Below are 18,744 nucleotides of genomic sequence, written 5' to 3'. Positions count from 1 at the left end.
TTTTTCTTTTAACAACAAACTTATTGCTACTAAAATCTTTTGCATATTCTCAGACAATTAAACTGTTAGAAGGATAGAGTCGAAATATTTTATTACTTTTATGATATTTGTTTGTTCATTCCGGATCAACATGTTTATAGAAGAAAACCTCGTAGATTTCAAGAATTCTAGGATTTTTCGTTACATTATATCCACCACAAATTTATGTTGCATTTCTCGCAAAGTTATTTTTCACTTTGGAATACTTATTGAAACGATAAAAATATACAAAACCAGCGGAAGAAATAGATTTCCACCAACGCGGAGTTAGCTTAGTAATTTTGTAGAAGTTCAGTTCACTATGTTAAATATCTGTTAGAAAAGGATTGAACAACCGATACTTGTCCCTGGCTTCCAAGATTAGTCGGGTTTTTACGGTCCAGATAACCTGGATTATAATTAAAAAGAATAAAAAGAAATATATTTTTTTGAAAATAAGCCATAACATAAAATAAAATGAGAAACAGAAGAATAAATAATCGAAACCGCAATAAAAGGATAATGAAACTCAAACCTAAAACAGAAAAGAATATCAGCACTAGGAACCTCCTATTATGAATAACTCACACCAAAAAAACAACATATTCCTTAGACATAAAGTTAACAAGGCTTCATTGACAACTGAAAACTCCTATAATAAATAAACTTTACCAATTAAACTAGGAAGTCTAGCTTGCTTCAGAACCTAGCTAGAACCAGCTACGGTGAGCTCTTATACCGTTCTGCTATATCAGGACAGTGTCAGGAAAAGCCTAAAAAGTATAATGTGAAAAGCAAGATCTCGATCAGTTTTCTTAAGAAGAGACAGGGAGCGAATCTATATAACTGACGTAAATCTCTTCATATTTGTAACTAATTAATTATCAGAAGCTCTAGGGGGAACATGTGGGGACCAAAGGTCTTTCTTATATGACTTGCTGAAAGGATGAAAGAGAGCAAAAAACTAATTCTCCAAACCATAAATGATATTTATTTATTAGAAAAACTTATAACAAGTCAACTTTTATTTTAGACATAACATATAACAAGCTTACAAGTTGCAAGCATTACAAACTTAAGACATTGGAACAAAGCACTAAAGATGATTCTTGTCTTAACTCTTAATACGTTTAAGCTGATCTGATTCTCTCTCCCATGTGATTCATGTGCTCAACATGTTTCTCTTTAGGAGGAATACAATCCTTGACAAAATCAACCTTCTCAAGATTCTTCACCCATCTCTTGTACTCTGGAAACTTATCCTCTGAGATCACTTCCAGTCCAATTCCTTCCCAACCTCTCTCCAAACAAAACGGGATCACACTTCCGGCGACTAAGTCCAAGAATCCGACAGTCTTATCACCAAAGAAATCTTTTCCGACAAGTTCCTTCTCAAGATTCATAATCAGTTCTCTTGTCTGCTCGGCAAGAACTTCTCTTCCTTTCTCATCTGCTCTTGCCATTGATACAAACCCTGCAGTTATAATCTACAGTGTCCAAGAAAAATAAACAATAGTTTAGTAAAATAAATTCTATGACTCTATTAAATATCATTAGCTTATTAAAATATTGAGATTCTTGAAGTTTGGATAGTTTAAAAACCAAGAACGTATACCTGCTCATCGACGAGTTTAGCCAAGAACCGAGCCTTAGATCTCTCGTAAGGATCCCGAGGGAGAAGTGGATTATGTTTCCAAGTCTCATCGATGTATTCAAGAATCACTTGAGACTCAAGAATGGTTTTACCATTGTGGACAAGAACAGGGATCTTCTTGTGAATAGGGTTTAGAGCAAGAAGCAAAGGGCTTTTCTTCTCCAATATCTCTTCAACGTATTCGTACGGTACGCCTTTGAGTTTGAGAGCCATCTCTATCCGACGGCTGAAGGGGCTCGCCCATATCCCCAAGAGCTTCACTTCTTCTTTCTCCGCCATTGGTTTTCTTCTATTTGTTTCTGTTGGTTAGAAATGTTTTTTGTGGACTCCTTAGTGATTCAAACTTCGATTTATAGCCTCAGGGTGTTGATTATTCTCTGGACAAAACGACAAGGAATTTTGTCGTTTTATGGCCGGCAATAATGTGAATTCGAAACATCTAGAGAAGAAGGCAAATTGATTTTGACTTCTTCAGACCGATTTGATAAAAGCTCACATCGAGTTTTCCTTTTTTGTTACTTTAGAATTTTCTTGTAATGTAACTTTGCTACTTTAGAATATATTTTACCGTATGCATGCATTTCGTCGCGCTTCTCGAAATGTAATTGTTGAAAAACCATAGTATCAAATTTCTCCTTTTTTGGTGTAATTAATGATTTTGTCCGAATGATGTTGTTGAACTTTGCAAGAAAATCAAATACAAAACGTGGAAATTTATTTTTAAATGTATATTGTTATTTTCTTGCATCTATTGAAATGTTGTTATGAAACAAGTATTAGATTCAAATATACAGTGAGCTTTAAAAGCAACTCTTGTGAATAACGTTTTTAAAACTTGAACCAACCTAGAAGTTGGAGCAACCCAAGTTTATATCTTGCGTTGGATTTAACAGGCTATTATATTGTAATTTAAAGATATATGCATTTGTTATTCATGTGAATCAACATATTAACACTGCGAAAAATAGATTTTTTTATTTTGAAAAAGCCATTTTGACAAATTTTCGACGAAAAAATATCGATTTTATTTTGTTGGAAAAAACATATTTAGTTAGAATTTTTTCGGGCTATCTGCTGAATTTCTCATGAATTCCAACAATCATATTTTTGACAAAATACCAAAGAATATTTTCGTCAGAAATTTATGATAAATAATATATTTGTTGAAACTTTCCGAAAGATGATATTTGTTAAAAACTTTTGACGGATAATATTCGTGAAAAATTGATACTATTCGCCGGAGATTTTGTAATTTAAAAAAAAAATAGAAAAGAATATAGTTTAGTTAATTAATTATTTAAAAAAATTACATTCGTTTAAATATTAATACAATAAAAATTAAAATTTGAAAACTGTTTTATAATATAATTTTCAAAAATGTTTATAAAATTTATAAAATAGCTTTAAATATTTTATAAATTGAAAACGTTTTTGGACGAGAGGACTGTAACATATGGCCTGTTTACTGATTTTAAGATTGCCCATACTAACTTTTATACTTTTTGATGGTTTTAAATATAGAGAAATTTTTTAGGATGATCCTAAATTTTTTTTATCATAAATATAGTATACGACAGTTAAAATAACCAAAATATTTTATTAAAGAAGAAAATAGACACTTATATCTATATAGTTAACTAATCTAAACTAGACTTTGAGTTTAGATTTGAGGGTTGAGGCTTTATGTGTATAGTTTAGGATTATAAAAATAAATAAATAGTTAAAATTAAAATAAAATTTTAAAAAGAATTTTTGAATTTTAAAATAAAATTCTGAAAGAAATTTAAAAAATTACAAAAAAAAAATAATAACAATTTTTTTTATTACTTAGTTAAATAATTATTTGTATTTATATGTCTATAAAATAATGATACAATGGTCTTTTATCATTTTAATAAAATATATTTCAATCATTTTTTTATTTGTGTGCTCTTTTAGTAAAAAACATATTTAAATTTTTTTTGATGTAATTGACCTTAAGAATAAGTGTTTTATACATTTGTTTGTAAGTCATCATTGTATACGGAAGGCTGTTTTAGATTTATGTCTGTAAATAGGTCTATGGACTGGTAAAATTTACCCATTATAATATTATGTTTTCTCTTTTTTTCATCCACTATATATTTTTCTTAGATAGAGATAAAACAACTCCATTCTACCAAAATTAGATTTTTTTTTTTAAATTTGATTGGTTATTGTAATTAAAATTTCAAATAATCTTTCGAGGGTAGATAGATAATTATCTTGAGTAGTTAGACTGAACTTAGTTTAAAGATGATTGTTCTAGTCTTGATCTTAATTGTAATCAGTACAACTCAGAACGAAGTAATTTGGCTCATGGTCAAATTTATTAATCTGATCCCCATAAGTCTACTTGTGCTTCAATGGAGGTGACTCCGTAACTTTGAGAGACGGGAAATCTATTTTTATATAATACTGTAAACCAAAGATTACATATTCCTGAATATCTTAAAAATCTCACACCTCTAAGTGGATGGAACTGTCTAACAATTTCCATTTTATTTCTTACAAATCAAAATACAAACATATAATATATTGTCAACCTTTTAAGATATCATTATCATACAAAACTGTCTACTGCCAGTACGAGCTACACTCCACTTTTATTTCAAACGTTTAAAGAACAAAGCCATGCAAGCATATGTATTGTAAACATTTCAGATGATCTTCTCTTCTAGGCCAATTTGTATCGCTCTGAAACTTTCATCATGTGCTCAATTTGTTTCTCTCTATGAGGTATACATTCCCTCACGCTCTCAATATCTTTCAGATTTTTGATCCATCTGTTTAGCTCTGGAAACTCGTCCTCTGGAATCACATCTATTCTCATACCTTCCCAAAGACGAGCCAAACAAAACGGGATTATACTTCCTGCGACCATGTCCACAAATCCGATTGTCTTGCCACCGAAGAAATCTTTTCCAGTGACTTCCTTCTCAAGAAACGCAAACTTTTCTCGAGCTTCTTCAATAGCAACCTCTCTCCCCTTCTCTGCTTTTACTAGAGACCTGAATCCTACAGTAAGAATCTGCAAGATCAATATATAAGAAAAAAGATTTATGAATTAGCTTTGACCCAAAAAATAATAATTTTATAATTAGCATTCTTTGTTGGATATACCTGCTCGTCGATGAATTTTGCCCAGAATCGAGCCATGGCTTTCTCGTAGGGATCTTGAGGTAGAATTGGATTGTTACTCCATGTTTGGTCGATGTACTCGAGGATTAGATGTGACTCGGGTAATATTTTATCGTTGTGTACAAGAACGGGAACCTTCTTGTGAATCGGGTTAAGCTCAAGAAGCAAAGGGCTCTTGTTGGGCAAGGCTTCCTCCAAGTATTCGTATGATATGCCTTTGAGTTTGAGAGCCATCTCGACCCTACGACTGAAAGGGCTTGCCCAACACCCTAGAAGCTTTACTTTTCCCTCATTCTCTGTCATTCTTCGATCCCTCTGGTTATACTCCTGTTTATTTTTCTTTCAGTTTATGTTTGATTCACTTGAGTGACTGATTTACTAATGTTCTCTATATAAATAAATGAAAGATACCGTGAACAACAAACTAGAGGGAAAAGAAAAATATATCTTGGACAACAAACCAGAAAAAAAGAAATATTTTCCCATTATTTTATAAGTTAAGTACGTCATTGCTAACGTCACTCCTCTTTTTGATAAATTGCTCAGACAAATTTGGTGTCGGTGTTGTGTTGATGTTGGTTCATATTGGTGTTGTGTTGTACTCTTCATATTCAATAACACAACGACACAATACAATAAGATAACATTTTCCACAATAGATTATGGTATGAGAGTAGATTTCGCTTCCAAGTTGTTAACGATCTAACTCATTTTCTGTTTATTTTTTTGGAAAAGGTAACATATATTTTTTCCAGAACTTCATTCAGTACATGTGAAACTATACTTTTCATTCAAGCCTCTTATTTTTAGAAAAAAGTTAAAGATAAAATCACCATGGTTATCTCTTCCATAGCAATGAAAAAGTAACATATATTTTTTCCAGAACTTCATTCAGTACATATGAAACTATATTTTTCCATGCAAGCCTTTTTTTTTAAAAGTTGAGATAAAATCACCATAGTTATTCTCCTCCATAACCATGTTGTCCCAAAAAAAAAAGAGTTATCGGTCCTTGTGCTGTCCTCAAACAACAGCACAACAACTAAAATCTGCAAATTGGGCCAAGCCAGCAAAACTCAATTACAGCCAAATTGGAATTTTACTGAGATTGTCGAGTGAACTTATGGAAACACCCAGAAATGGATAGCTACAAACTAGAATCTGTTCGTTAATTACATTTATGCATATCTTGTAGCTAGAATCTTTACTACAGACTGATCTGGTTTGTTACTGTCTTTACATATTTGACAAAAATGTAAGGATCCAGCGTAGTTACTTGGGCAAGTCTAGATGACTCGTATGTTTGGTTTGTGCCCGGTTCTGACCCCATTCGAATGAAACAATTGAATGGGGCCTAGGATTTTTTAAAAACTCTTTTAAGTTCACTTGTTTGATTTATCATTAGTAAACAGAGACATAAAGTGTAACGTGAGAAACAGTAGAACATAACCAGTTTAAAAGATATGAACAAATAATATTTAAATATTATTTTTTTTTCATTTTAATATAAGAAAAGTAGTAAAGGCAATAACAGACAATAATAGTATTTTAGGTTAAGTTCTGGATTTTTGAAATTTTTTTTTATGAACTATTTAAGACCTAAATTTTTTTTTTCGTATTGAACCCCGAAAAGTTCAGGACCGGCACTGTTTGTGATGAAATTCTTAAATCATTACCGTACGATTTAAAACAAAAATGACATTTGTAAACTGAAGAATTTATTAAACAATTTAAATATGAAGTTATGGGAGGCTTTAAGATAATATTTATTTAATATTTTAGTATAGATACATCGTCTCTCAGACTGACCACCTTCAACTTTGGACAGGACATGACACGCACTCAGTTAAACCAGAAGAGGAAACACACAACACACACAAAAACTCGAACCATGCATGGTCAGAGAATGCTTGAATCAGGCAGATATCTGAACAGATCTGACACTAGCCTCCTCCGTCTCTACCTTAGGCACCGTCACAGTCAGGACTCCGTTCTCCAATGCAGCCTTCACCTGGTCCATCTTCACGTTCTCCGGCAGCCTAAACTTCCTCGTGAACTGTCCGCTCGACCTCTCCACGCGGTGCCACGTGTCGCTCTTGTCCTCCTTCTCCACGTGCCTCTGACCACTGATCTTCAACACGTTGTTGTCCTCGACCTCGACCTTCACTTCCTCCTTCTTCAGTCCAGGTAAGTCCGCCTTGAACACGTGCGCCTCCGGCGTCTCCCTCCAGTCCACACGCGCGTTCACGATCACAGAGTTTTCTCGGGAAAACGAAGAGGAAGATGAGGGAAAGTCCTTGAACGGGTCCCAAACATCTAGACAAAACGGATCGAAGAAGCTGTTGCCCCCGCGCCTGTTGTTGCCGAAGAAGGTCGGAATCATCGACATTATTAGTTGAATTTTGTTTTTCTTGAATTTGATTCTAACTCTTGAGAAAACAGAGAGGATCGAGGAATCTATTTATATGAACGAAACGAAATATCTGGAGCTTCTCGAATTGTTCTCCATTCCCACTGATTCTCTCCCAACTTAGAAACATCTAGAAGATCCCAAGACGAAAATGTCAGGAGAATCTGGAAAGTTAGTCTCATGGGCTTACTAAAATAAGTCAGTTATGGGCCAGATTAGATAGCCTCTGAAATGGGCCCTCTCTTAGTTCTCAGATTATGATTTGATGTAACTAGCAGCTCCAATCCAACGGTGTTTGGAGACTTGGTCGAAAATTGATTACACTTGTTACATCCAAACAACCAACCTCATTATTTGGTGTTTCTATGTATATCATATGGCAAGGCAAAGGGATGGGCAACTACTTTACACTAATCTATGATCTACGTTAATCTCTTATATATTAATTGAATTGGCAAACATTACAACATTGTTTTATAGTCACGTGTCATCACGAGAATGAAATTCAGAATTTTTATAGAAATAGGTTGGTTCATCTTAATTTATATTATATTTTTCTTATTAAACAAACTATTAAAATGATAAATAGTATACAAAAGAATATTATCGCACTTTTCTTAAACAAAGTTACAGAATTGCTTAACATGATTAATGTATATATGACAATTAATTATTAAGAATAATAAATATTTGACAATAATTTTTGTATCTTAACTCTTTTTTGTTTAATTTATATTATTAAAAGATATTAAACAACCACATTAACCATATTATTAAAAAAATTCTTATATACTATATTTTAAAATTGGCCAAATTGGCCAAAAATACACAAAACATAAGTTAATTAGTAGATCATGCAACGGAAAATATATTTAGATAGTTGGAGAGAGAAACAGAGGCGAAAAGACTCACCTGACCCGGAGAACTTCACTTGTGCAGTCTGCAGTGCTAGGGTAGGATAAATAGGTCTGCAATAGGTTTTGTGTCGGTTAATACATGGATCGAAACATTAAGCCGACTGATCATATATTAACGTCACCGGAAAGAAAACCGGCGAAATAAAAGTTTCTTAGAAACTACAGTCTTACCACAAGAAATCAAACTAACAAAGAACAAGATGAACAACAAGATAAATCCAGAATAAAATATGGAACACAAAATTAAAACCAACAGATATAGAGATACCGGTCACCCAAATCAACCAAAATCCTTGTGAACCTTCAACAAAATTACCAAATTCATTGATAACTGATTGATAACCAACCCCACCTAGCCGCCGCAATTGTGATTGGAGCTCTTCTTCTTGCACTGAGGATCTATGCGCCTCTCATCAATCAACCCGTCATGAGCGTAGGTCGCACTGGAGGATGCAGGTCCTCGGAGAACCGCCATCGACAAACAAAGATCTCACATCAATCGGGAAAAATTCTAACTTCACCGACAACTTCGACGACGGCGCGTCGGAGATGAACTCCGGTAGGAAGCTCCGGCGCATTACTCGTTTTCTCCCGGGCAACAAAAACTTCTTCCTCCTTAACTGACAATTCACTTTCCATCATCACGGCGTTGTTCTCTTCCTCCTCTTCTTTATCTCCGTTAAGCTTAGACTTCAGTTTACTAATCTGCATCAAAAAGTTTTAGTCTTCAACATAAAGTTTCAATCATCAAACATAAAGTTTTAATCTTTAAGCAGAAAAAAGTTTGAATTTTTGTTACTTCTTAAAGAAGAGAATTATTGTCCCGTCTTTTGATCCATAAGAGAGAAGAAATGGAGGAAAATTAAATAATTTTTTTAAACAAAAATATGATGTGTAAATACAACTGTTATAAGTAGTGTGATAAGGATAAAAATTTGGGATTGTAATTTTATCAACAGTGCATTGTTCAGTTAGTTAAATAATGTTTCAATCGTATATATCCAGTGCAATTACTCAAAAATTTTATAACAATTATAAATTACTAAAACATTAAATGTCTCTCACTAAAAATTTGTGATCAACAGTTTAATTTTTTTGGTAATAACAAACTACAAACAATTATAAATTATATGAATATGAAGTCTCATTTACTAGACATTCATATTATCTATTAATATAGTTTAAAATTAAACTATATAACATAGAAAAATATTTAAATATGATAATTTCTAAATTTGTATTCAAAAAAATATTGGCATCTTACTATTTTAATTTTGAAATTTACATTCAAAAATTGCATTTATTATATGAATATGAATTCTCAATAATAAATATTTATCTTAGAATATATTATATATCTATGTCTATATCACTGAAATTTAATTATATACTACACAAAATAAATAAAATAATTATTTTAATTTATTTACTAAAATATTATCATAAATAAACACAATGTACTGTTTTGATTTATGTGTTTACTATATACGTAAATAAATACAAATAAATAATATATACATATATATTGTTTTTAATATATGACATTTATTCCGCGCAATTATGTGGATCTTAAAGCTAGTAATTAAGATTGGGAAAAAATTGTATGAAACTCAAACTAGGCAAGATATCCCAACACGTCCAAATTTTTGTAATTGAAATACTACAAAAGTCCAACAAACTCGAACTGAAATATTTTGGCTTTAATATCCAAAAACCAAAATATTCAAATACTTAGAATTATTCAAAATACTTAAAAATTATTCAAAATATTTGAAAATAACTAAAGATAAACAAATAAATTAGAAGTTCTCACAGGTTTATCGAAGTTCATAATTTAAGTGCGTCTCTAACTTCCACTCGCTTTTTCTGAGTCGCATATTGCAACCTTTTAATGGACATGCTCTCAAATATGATTCATGCTTGTGCGATCCCTTAAGAAGTGGGACATTTTGGCGTGTTTCGAATCAGCTGGAGTGTGTTTCGAATCAGCCTTAAACGGTTCATCATTTTGGCATTTTCTAACAAACCGTTGAAACGCCAATGGAAAGTACTTTGGTTTAATCTTATTAGCTCGATGGTTGTTTCTCTTCGACTAACGGAACCTTCAAAATTCGATGATAAGCCAAAAGCTTGCTTTGTATCTGACATTTTGTGAAGAACCCTATATACATCATTTGAAACTAATGAAAAACGTTTTCCCCCTCAGCTTCACTATTCACTCTTAGAAATATTGCCCACAGTAACATAACTTAATACTAATAAAGTTTATTCCACATCACGGAACGACACACACCATTTCACAACCATTACATTGAAACTCTAAACAGACACACTCACAAACACCAGAACTGGGACAGACAAGAACCCAAAGCACACGAGGATACATACTCAAGTTCGAACCAGAGTTTCTGGGATGCTTGAATCAGCCAGAGATCTGAATAGATTTGACATCAGGTTTCTTCATCTCCGCCTTCGGCACAGTCACAGTCAGAACCCCGTTCTCCATCGCAGCCTTCACCTGATCCATCTTCACATTCTCCGGAAGCCTAAACTTCCTCGTGAACTGCCCGCTCGACCTCTCCACGCGGTGCCACGTATCGTTCTTATCCTCCTTCTCCACGTGCCTCTCCCCACTGATCTTCAACACGCTGTCATCCTCGATCTCCACCTTCACTTCCTCCTTCTTCATCCCAGGCAAATCCGCCTTGAACACGTGCGCGTCAGGAGTCTCCCTCCAGTCCACACGCGCGTTCACAATCGCGGAGTTCTCCCGTGAAAACGAAGAAGATGATGGAAAGTCCTTGAACGGATCCCAAACATCAAGAGAAAAAGGATCGAAGAAGCTGCTGCCGCCGCGCCTGTTGTTGCCGAAGAAGCTCGGAATCATCGACATTTTTCGAATGTTATTACAAGAAGTAGACTTCTAGATTCGATTGTTTTGTTTGTCTTTCTGAAATTCTAATTTTCGACTTCTGAGTGAATACGGAGCATCGAAGAATGTTTTTATAGGAAGAAATCGAAATCTCTAGACTTAACAAGAGCCTACAATGCAAAAGATATGTGAATCCAGAAACTTCGAGGAGGTCCGAGGAGGATAATCAAGTTTCTTTTTGTTAATGGGCCGTAATGGGTTTTGCTAGTAAGTTTAGAATGGGCTTTTTAGTGGGCTAATAGAACTTGTCGGTTATGTAAGTAGGAGATATTCTCCGGTCTAAAAGAAGCAGCTGGAAATCCAACGGTGGGTAGAGAGTAAGAGATCCACTAAGGGTGGGGTCAAAGCCTGACGAAACTCCCGCGTCAACAAAGGAATCTCCATCGTACGATTCTTTTTGTTTTTTACTAAATCCGTCGGCCACCAAAAAAAGATGTCTCTCTCTCTCTTTTTCTTACTTTTCCAAAAATAAAATAGTAATAAAACTTTCTCTACTCTCTACTTGTCCCCTCTCTCTCTCTCTATCTCTATCTACAACAACAAAGAAGCTCTCTCTCTTTCTCTCTCTACGCTTTAAGCAGCTTCGTAGATGATAGGGTCAGTCAGCATCGTCGGCGCGATTCCCGCTTCCGGATTTTACGGGTGATTAGGGATCCGTTTCCCCCCCTCGTAATTGCTGTGCTCATCTGATTAGTCCGATGGCTGCTTCCCCTCGGTTACACTGATTCTGACGAGGTACGGATTCGATTTTGCAGTGAATGCTATTCCTCTGTCTCCGACACTCTCCAAGTATTCGTTGTTTTTTTCAATAAGAGCCAGTGAATGTTTCAGAAGAAATGTTTGTGTTAAATCTCCTCTTATGAGTTTAGTGTGAAAAATGGGTTCTTCGATCTTGTAGTCTTCTTTTTAGTGGTAAAGTTTGAAGCTTTAACAATAAAATGTGGTTGTCATGTAGGTTTGCCTTTTTCCTCAGCTTTTAATCTTGTACTCAGATCTCATGTCCATGACATTGTTCCTTGCAGACAGCTTTATTCAGTAGCATTGGAGACTTAAGGAATGATCTGAGTGACAACGTTATACAAAAACAGATGGAGTGTCGCTTCGAGCTGAAGAAAGGTTCAAGTGATAGACCACCACCACCTGCTGAGAAGAAGGTTTTGACTAAGGAAACTCAAAAATCATATCTACCGGCTAAGTTCAGAGACGACAAGCGCGGCTTATCTTACTCCGACTTCCACCGCGAGATCACCAAAAATGTCGAAGACGTCTGTCCCAAACGCTTGGAGAATCGGCTCAAGTCACGGATGGGTAGAACCGCATCCGGTGAAAGGGACCTCGTCAAGTACAAGTCCTATGTGCCCAGTTACATCAAGAAATGTGATAAGCCTGAAGCGAGAGACGTTAAAGCTGGTGCTAAACAGATTGATAACAAGCATGCAAGGTCTTCGTTGTCCAACACAAGCACGTCTTCATCGCTCCGGACTGATGAGTCATCATCATCTACTGATTCTGGCAAAGGTCTCGTTGATTCTCCTTTCCGCAGAAGGGTTAATCACCCTCCGCTTCAGTATTATCTCATGTCATCTAAGCCAGGAGATTGTTCTCTAGATAATGGTGATACTTCCCAAAACCTTTGCTCTTTGCCAGATGCCACTAAGAGAGATGCTGTGCAGGTTCATCAAAGCCCTCGTGGAACTGCATTCCTCCAGAACGAGAAGAAAGATTCTTCTGATGTTAAGCCCGTTCCCAAAACCAGGACTTTCTTGAGTCCATCAAAGCCTGAGAGTCCTTCATCCACGAGGGTCATATCAAGGAATCTTCTAGCAGATGATTTCAACAAGAAAGGAGAGAAGATGGATGAGAGAATCCGAAACCCTCGTGTTCACGACATGTTTGGTAAAGAAAAGCCTGCTGCTGCTGTGTTCGTACCAGGGATCGTTTCTCAGAAACAGATACTCGGTTTGTCCAAGTTCTACGATTCAAAAGTGTTGTTAGCTGAGCGAGTGGCCGAAGCTAATAGAAAGGGGTTGTTCCCAGAGAGGTTAGCGTATGAACAGCGTGCTGTTTTGGACGGTCACTTCCGACGTGAAGCTGCTGATGGAAGTAAGCCCTTCTTAAAGCGTCTCAACTTCTTGAGCGCAGAGAAAAACAGATCAAGCTCAGCTCCGCGATCGAGAAAGTCCGAATCTAGTCCCTCCAGGAGCAGGACTTTAGACAGAAGGTCAACAGAGACGCTCCCCAAGCTATCAGATCAGAAACCAGTTAAAGTTGTAGCAGAAAGAGCAAGGAGCATTTCACCGTTTCGCCGACTCAGCTTCAGCATTGGGAAGTCAAGCAAACACTCCAACCCGGAAGACGCTCAGACTCTTACTCCATCGCGAGCTGGTTTAGAAAACCGTTCCACCTCTTCTCTCAGCGAAACGTCGTCCATAGATAGTACCAGTGCAGCAAGCAGAGGCAGGTCTAGTCCCTTGAGAAGGCTCCTTGACCCGCTGATAAGACCAAAATCAAGCCATGCGTGTAGATCTCCTGAGCCATCATCGCTAAAGAGTTCACCGTCGTCGAGTCACCAGAAGCATATTCTTTCTGACAATCATCAACCATCTTCTTCGACGGTTCAGGCTCTCTTTCGTGTGACTTCTAAGAACGATCAACCGCTCTTCACTTTCGCGGTTGACAAGGAACAGAGCATCACAGCAGCCACAATAAGAAAACAGATGGTTCCAGAAAAGGAAGAATGTGGCCACAAGTACACGTTTTTCACCGTTCAGGAAGTGCAGAAGAAAACTGGAAAGTGGATGAACCACACAAGGAAGGTACAAGGCCAAGAGTACACATCCAACATCGTTGCTCAGATGAGAGTCTCGGTGGGCTCTGTCGATGACCTTTTAACAAGAGAATATGCACTCTTCGCGTCAGAGTCGCAGCAGCGAGCTAACGAGCTAGCTGCCATGGTGATCAAGATCCCAAAACTTGCTGAGGCGAGCGCAACCACACTTGGAGATTACTTTGCAGAGGTTGGCACAACAGTGGTGCTTCCGAGTGGTGTTCACAGCCTCCCACACAAAGGAGGGCCTTCCTCGCTGATACAGAGATGGAAGTCTGGTGGATCATGTGACTGTGGAGGTTGGGACATGGGCTGCAACCTTAGAATCCTCACCAATCAGTCTAACCTCTCTGCCTCCACTTCAGATGCCTTCAAGCTTTTCTCTCAGGTTCATAAAAAAACATCACAAAAACTCTGAATACTTTGTGATGAAAACTCATTAATGTTTGGTTTGGCAGGGAGGATTACAGGATAATAGCAACCAACCATTCTTGAGTTTTACTCCATACAGAGAAGGTGTTTACGCTGTTGAGTACAATACATCACTCTCACTCTTGCAAGTATTCTCCATATGTATAGCTGTCAACGAAGGACGGAACTCGTTGAAGACAGTGGAACCAAACACTTGGCGTGTAGAAAACAAGGCTTGTGGAGAGGTGTCGTCCATGATTCAGAACGAGAGGTTGAAGTCATGTTCAGGTCCTGTTGAAGGTGAGGCTCCGGCAAAGTATGTCTCAAACCCACCGGTGTCTCCTGTGGGGAGGGTTTAACCAGTCGCTTTCTCTAAATAATCGGCTATTATATATAAATATGTTTAGTCTATGATGGGGTTCGTATTTTCTATGTAATTACGGTGTGGGAGTAGATTACGTTATATAGAACATTTTGTGAAACTTGTTTGAATTGATTGAACATCTCTACCCATTATTAATATTTAAGCAAATAAAGCCACTTGTTAGTTTTTATTCTTCTACTTGTCGATCAAAAAGAGTTCTCAAAAAGCTACCATCGCCAGACTACGAGAGGAGGATGACGTCAATGTCCGGCCAGCCACAAGAGGAATCCTATAATGAAGACAGAAGAGCAAGAAGAATATTGGCCCATTGACTATCCTTGTATTAATCTCCATAAAACTTAGATATTATTCATACCAGTTGTTAATCTCCATTACATGATGGTTCTATGTAATATATGCATATGCCTTTTGTCTCTTTCATTCCATCAACCTACTTGTTAGTTTTTGCATTCCAAGGTTCTAAAGAATTGACGAGTGCTAGTTGATGATGTCATCAGGTGTGTCTGAATGGAAAATGAACAAGTATGGTCGATCAGTGCACAGAGTGTGTCTGAACTGAAAATCTCTTCTCCAAAGAGCAAAAAAGTACGAATTTTGAGTATAAAACATGGTGCTGCCCAGGATCGAACTGGAGACCTTTTGCGTGTAAGGCAAACGTGATAACCACTACACCACAGCACCTGTTGAATACTATTAATAATTTAATATATATAATAGAAAAAACTAAAACGGTTACAGAATTGCCATTCCTCACCAAATCGCTTTGGCTCATCATCATGCGTGGATTGCACAAAAAAGCAGCTGCGTATGATCGTCCTGTAAAAGAGATTAATGTTTTTTTTTTTTTTTTTTAAGAGATTAATGTTCATATTCAATATTAGTCATCATGCCCCGTTCTGTTGATCGCGACGCTCCTATGGTTTTTATTTATTTGTGGTTTCTGTTGTTTCTTTATCCGTTTATCTCACTCGAAAGTTTGGTACATAATGGGTCCATGTGTTCCTGTGGAGCTATGGAGACGAGTTTACTCAGAAACGACATTACAAGCTTCTCTACTTGTCGGGAAATGGAAGCTTGTTCTGCCGGACTTGCTTTTTAGGTTCCGTCTCCCTATTTACTGTTTAAAGATGTTTACTTTCCTCGTTTTTAATTGTGGTACAATAGAATTTTTATAAATTAATATACGATAAATTAATAATTTTTATAAATTAATAATTTTTATCAATCTTAATTTGGACGGTTCAAAATTTTGATACAAATCGATAAAATAATATTTTCTTAAAAAATTCTATGTAAATATATCGTCTCATATAAATTATAAATTAATAATTTATATGTATATATATTTTATATAAATAAGCATCTATTATTATATTATTTGTTTTATATTTACAATGATATAATCTTTATATTTTCTAAACACTTCATATATTTCTGATGAAATTTAGTAATATTATACCTAAAACCAAATTTAAATTTTATATAATATATGTTATATACACTAAATAATATAATAATAAAATTAATATAAATGTCAAATTTAAAGAAAATAAAAATTAATGTTAATGCAATAAAATCAAATATTTTTCTTATCCTAGAATAAATATATATTAAAATAAGAAAACTTAATAAAAAAACTTATTATAAATTAATAAAATTTTAAAATCTCAGCATTATTAATTTACAGAAGTTCAACCATAGTTTGTTTGGTAATTGATACATGTACCATAGGCGTTTGGGCAAAATAAAGCTTTTGTTAGTGAAACTGTTTTCGTCAATTATATATTTTAAGCAAAAAAAAAAGAAACTGTTTTCGTCAATTTTGCCTCATTTGTGTTTCTTTTCTCTTCACTCTTTCTCTATCACCAATTCTCTGTGTACCGTTTTTTTTTTTTTTTGCTAACCGAGTATCCTGGCCCCACCGAGGTGGTCCAGACTAGAGACCGAAGTGAGCATGGACGCTGCCAGGGCGTCACCATGTGGCTCACCGTGTAACGGTCTTCGGTCTCGGATGCTGCAGCCCATATGTAAATTCCGCAGTGGCCAAGGCTCGAACCCAGGGGCGGACACTCCAGCTGGAGCTCCTATACCACTAGACCAAAGCAACTTGGTTCTCTGTGTACCGTTTTTCTATGGCTCTTTCTTACAAGGGGTTTTTGTTGATCGTAGTGGACTTTTCATCCCTTTGTTTCCACAATAAAAAATTTCTTTTTGTTTTCCATAGTTCCTGCCTCGAACTGAAATGGTTGTCTTGGTACTTTTCCTCACCCAAAATATCAGATCATTACAAAGATATCATGTAGCGACTCTACTCAGATTTGCCAAGACCATTTCTTAGTTTAGTCTCTGCTATTCACCCAAAAAGAGTATTTTAAACACCATTATAGGTTTTGCTCAATCTTGTGGTACACTGAAGAAATTGTGAATGTATCTCTGAATTGCAGATATGGCAGAGCGTTCTAGTGGACCTTGTCAGACGCCATTACTTCCACTGAGAACAATGTAGCAGATGAGCATATTTCATTTCTCCAATCATGTAATCTTGAATCCAAGCAGAAGTTTTTTAAACTGAACAGAAAGTTTCCAGTTTTCTTTGTCATAGACGTTTCTCTTTCATGTAAATTATACAAATCATAAATATATTGTGTTTTTATAATTTTTTATCTGGTTATTTCATTTCATCTCTTATAAATAAAGTCTCAGAGAATTGCATAATTTGTCCAAATAAGCGCCAAAAATATAATGCAAGACAAAAAAAACAATAAGATTGCCTTAAAACTTTAGAAAGAAAGAAGAGAGTTTTTGTCTTTCCGTGAGCTTTTGGTCCTATGACTTTGCCTCTAAACGGGGCTTTACTGTGGAGGCTTGCCAGCACTTAAGAGCTGTCCGACCATTCCATTTACCTGAAAACGGTTATATGAAGAAAAGAAAATATCAGAGTATTATATCTGAAGAATAATAGTGTTCGGCTTCAAGTACCGAATTTTTTTAATAATTAACACAAGAGCCTTGGTTACCTGCCAGTACTTGGAAACACAACGGTCAATGCAACTGTTCTCACCCATGTTTAACTCAGCTTCCTTGTACCTGAGGAATACCCAAAAAAGTAATCTTCAAACCGGTGCAGCTGAATAAGCTATCAGTTTAAAACAAAATATGTAAAACACACATAAAACAAGATAGGAGGAAGCTTTACCTTTTATCCACACATTTAACAAAGCATGTTTGAGCAAGCCTGCATTAAAAAAAAACCAAGGTATTTAATAAGAACCACACATCAAAGGCATTTAACAACGACCTATCAAAGGATATATCAAAGTTATACATTGTACACCTAAGTAATCTTTCATCAAGATCTATTCAGACATTGAATGGGTTTATATATCATCTATAAAAAAAACTGATACTTCTCTAGATATAACACTAGCTGAACATAAAAGTTTCAGGCACTGAAGCATCAATCTCTAATCTTATTCAAGACGAAAACAAACTTAAAGGGTATTTGATTGATTACTTGTTGAAGAGTTCAACTCGATATTCCATCTCCGTTTGTGCCATGCTAAACGCCTGATTCAATCCAAAGAGAAGGTGGCATCAGAAACAAGACAAGAACAATCCAACATCGACAGCTATGAAACTCTTTGAACTCCGCTGCTTAACTAGATCAAAGATCTGAGCTTTACGAGGAACCAGCAACAACAACAACAAATAAGGAATCCGAACCTGTTCCTTAGAAATGCCGGCGGGGATTGGACTGGGAGCAGCCATCTTAGCAATACCTGAAAACAAAGTTTAAGATTCGTAAAGATCGAATCTTTATAATCCAATACTTGAATTTGAAGAACAAAGATCCTTACTTTCTCAAAAAAAAAAGAAAAAACGAAGATGTTCAGAGAGATTGAATACGGACAAGGCTTCTCTCTTTTGCTTGCTCCTCGACAGCCGAAACAGAACGAACTAGGGTTTAAGACACAATACAACGCCACGTCATCAAGCAAAAACGACGCCGTTACTGCGAAAGGGTAAAGAAG

At 35.7% G+C, this 18,744-nt stretch overlaps 6 protein-coding genes and 1 non-coding gene across 7 annotated transcripts; 1 reads left to right on the top strand and 6 right to left on the bottom strand.

Annotated features, from left to right (window-relative positions):
• Window positions 1–986: 986 nt before the first annotated feature.
• On the bottom strand, window positions 987–2,009 carry LOC125603553 (glutathione S-transferase U5-like). Its single transcript, XM_048774468.1, has 2 exons — window positions 1,634–2,009; window positions 987–1,505 (listed from the first exon to the last, which is right to left on the bottom strand). Exons 1-2 carry the CDS (start codon window positions 1,949–1,951, stop codon window positions 1,149–1,151), a joined length of 675 nt encoding a protein of 224 aa, XP_048630425.1. The 5' UTR covers window positions 1,952–2,009; the 3' UTR covers window positions 987–1,148.
• A 2,164-nt stretch (window positions 2,010–4,173) lies between these two features.
• On the bottom strand, window positions 4,174–5,189 carry LOC106451534 (glutathione S-transferase U1-like). Its single transcript, XM_013893469.3, has 2 exons — window positions 4,814–5,189; window positions 4,174–4,721 (listed from the first exon to the last, which is right to left on the bottom strand). Exons 1-2 carry the CDS (start codon window positions 5,132–5,134, stop codon window positions 4,368–4,370), a joined length of 675 nt encoding a protein of 224 aa, XP_013748923.2. The 5' UTR covers window positions 5,135–5,189; the 3' UTR covers window positions 4,174–4,367.
• Window positions 5,190–6,581: 1,392 nt separating this feature from the next.
• LOC106451533 (17.6 kDa class I heat shock protein 2-like) lies at window positions 6,582–7,326 on the bottom strand. Its single transcript, XM_013893468.3, has one exon. The coding sequence runs from the start codon at window positions 7,218–7,220 to the stop codon at window positions 6,747–6,749; it is 474 nt and encodes a 157-aa protein (XP_013748922.1). The 5' UTR covers window positions 7,221–7,326; the 3' UTR covers window positions 6,582–6,746.
• Window positions 7,327–10,403: 3,077 nt separating this feature from the next.
• LOC106451531 (17.6 kDa class I heat shock protein 2-like) lies at window positions 10,404–11,222 on the bottom strand. The gene has a single exon (XM_013893467.3). The coding sequence runs from the start codon at window positions 11,049–11,051 to the stop codon at window positions 10,581–10,583; it is 471 nt and encodes a 156-aa protein (XP_013748921.1). The 5' UTR covers window positions 11,052–11,222; the 3' UTR covers window positions 10,404–10,580.
• Window positions 11,223–11,579: 357 nt separating this feature from the next.
• Window positions 11,580–14,882, top strand: LOC106451527. Its single transcript, XM_048774467.1, has 3 exons — window positions 11,580–11,825; window positions 12,113–14,305; window positions 14,376–14,882. Exons 2-3 carry the CDS (start codon window positions 12,179–12,181, stop codon window positions 14,685–14,687), a joined length of 2,439 nt encoding a protein of 812 aa, XP_048630424.1. The 5' UTR covers window positions 11,580–11,825; window positions 12,113–12,178; the 3' UTR covers window positions 14,688–14,882.
• Window positions 14,883–15,321: 439 nt separating this feature from the next.
• TRNAV-UAC lies at window positions 15,322–15,394 on the bottom strand. The gene has a single exon. It is a non-coding gene; the product is annotated as a tRNA-Val (tRNA).
• A 1,950-nt stretch (window positions 15,395–17,344) lies between these two features.
• On the bottom strand, window positions 17,345–18,658 carry LOC125603552 (mitochondrial import inner membrane translocase subunit TIM10). Its single transcript, XM_048774466.1, has 6 exons — window positions 18,571–18,658; window positions 18,437–18,492; window positions 18,228–18,280; window positions 17,910–17,948; window positions 17,731–17,800; window positions 17,345–17,616 (listed from the first exon to the last, which is right to left on the bottom strand). The coding sequence occupies exons 2-6, from the start codon at window positions 18,479–18,481 to the stop codon at window positions 17,566–17,568; spliced, it is 258 nt and encodes an 85-aa protein (XP_048630423.1). The 5' UTR covers window positions 18,482–18,492; window positions 18,571–18,658; the 3' UTR covers window positions 17,345–17,565.
• Window positions 18,659–18,744: the final 86 nt, after the last annotated feature.

The sequence above is a fragment of the Brassica napus genome, unplaced genomic scaffold, assembly GCF_020379485.1.
Source record: "Brassica napus cultivar Da-Ae unplaced genomic scaffold, Da-Ae ScsIHWf_34;HRSCAF=63, whole genome shotgun sequence".
NCBI classification, from domain to species: domain Eukaryota; kingdom Viridiplantae; phylum Streptophyta; class Magnoliopsida; order Brassicales; family Brassicaceae; genus Brassica; species Brassica napus.
Note: the sequence above shows the minus strand (reverse complement) of the source record. Positions and strands in the feature narration are given on the sequence as shown.

What these genes read in the sequence shown, in the direction of transcription:
- LOC106451527 (XM_048774467.1), top strand. Translation starts at nt 12,179, where the DNA reads ATGGAGTGTCGCTTCGAGCTGAAGAAAGGTTCAAGTGATAGACCACCA. An exon ending in CCTTCAAGCTTTTCTCTCAG is followed by an intron (nt 14,306 to 14,375) that starts GTTCATAAAAAA and finishes TTGGTTTGGCAG; the next exon opens with GGAGGATTACAGGATAATAG.
- LOC106451531 (XM_013893467.3), bottom strand. Translation starts at nt 11,051, where the DNA reads ATGTCGATGATTCCGAGCTTCTTCGGCAACAACAGGCGCGGCGGCAGC.
- LOC106451534 (XM_013893469.3), bottom strand. Translation starts at nt 5,134, where the DNA reads ATGACAGAGAATGAGGGAAAAGTAAAGCTTCTAGGGTGTTGGGCAAGC. An exon ending in CAAAATTCATCGACGAGCAG is followed by an intron (nt 4,722 to 4,813) that starts GTATATCCAACA and finishes TTGATCTTGCAG; the next exon opens with ATTCTTACTGTAGGATTCAG.
- LOC125603553 (XM_048774468.1), bottom strand. Translation starts at nt 1,951, where the DNA reads ATGGCGGAGAAAGAAGAAGTGAAGCTCTTGGGGATATGGGCGAGCCCC. An exon ending in CTAAACTCGTCGATGAGCAG is followed by an intron (nt 1,506 to 1,633) that starts GTATACGTTCTT and finishes TGGACACTGTAG; the next exon opens with ATTATAACTGCAGGGTTTGT.
- LOC106451533 (XM_013893468.3), bottom strand. Translation starts at nt 7,220, where the DNA reads ATGTCGATGATTCCGACCTTCTTCGGCAACAACAGGCGCGGGGGCAAC.
- LOC125603552 (XM_048774466.1), bottom strand. Translation starts at nt 18,481, where the DNA reads ATGGCTGCTCCCAGTCCAATCCCCGCCGGCATTTCTAAGGAACAG. An exon ending in CCGGCATTTCTAAGGAACAG is followed by an intron (nt 18,281 to 18,436) that starts GTTCGGATTCCT and finishes GGATTGAATCAG; the next exon opens with GCGTTTAGCATGGCACAAAC. An exon ending in GTTAAATGTGTGGATAAAAG is followed by an intron (nt 17,801 to 17,909) that starts GTAAAGCTTCCT and finishes GGTATTCCTCAG; the next exon opens with GTACAAGGAAGCTGAGTTAA.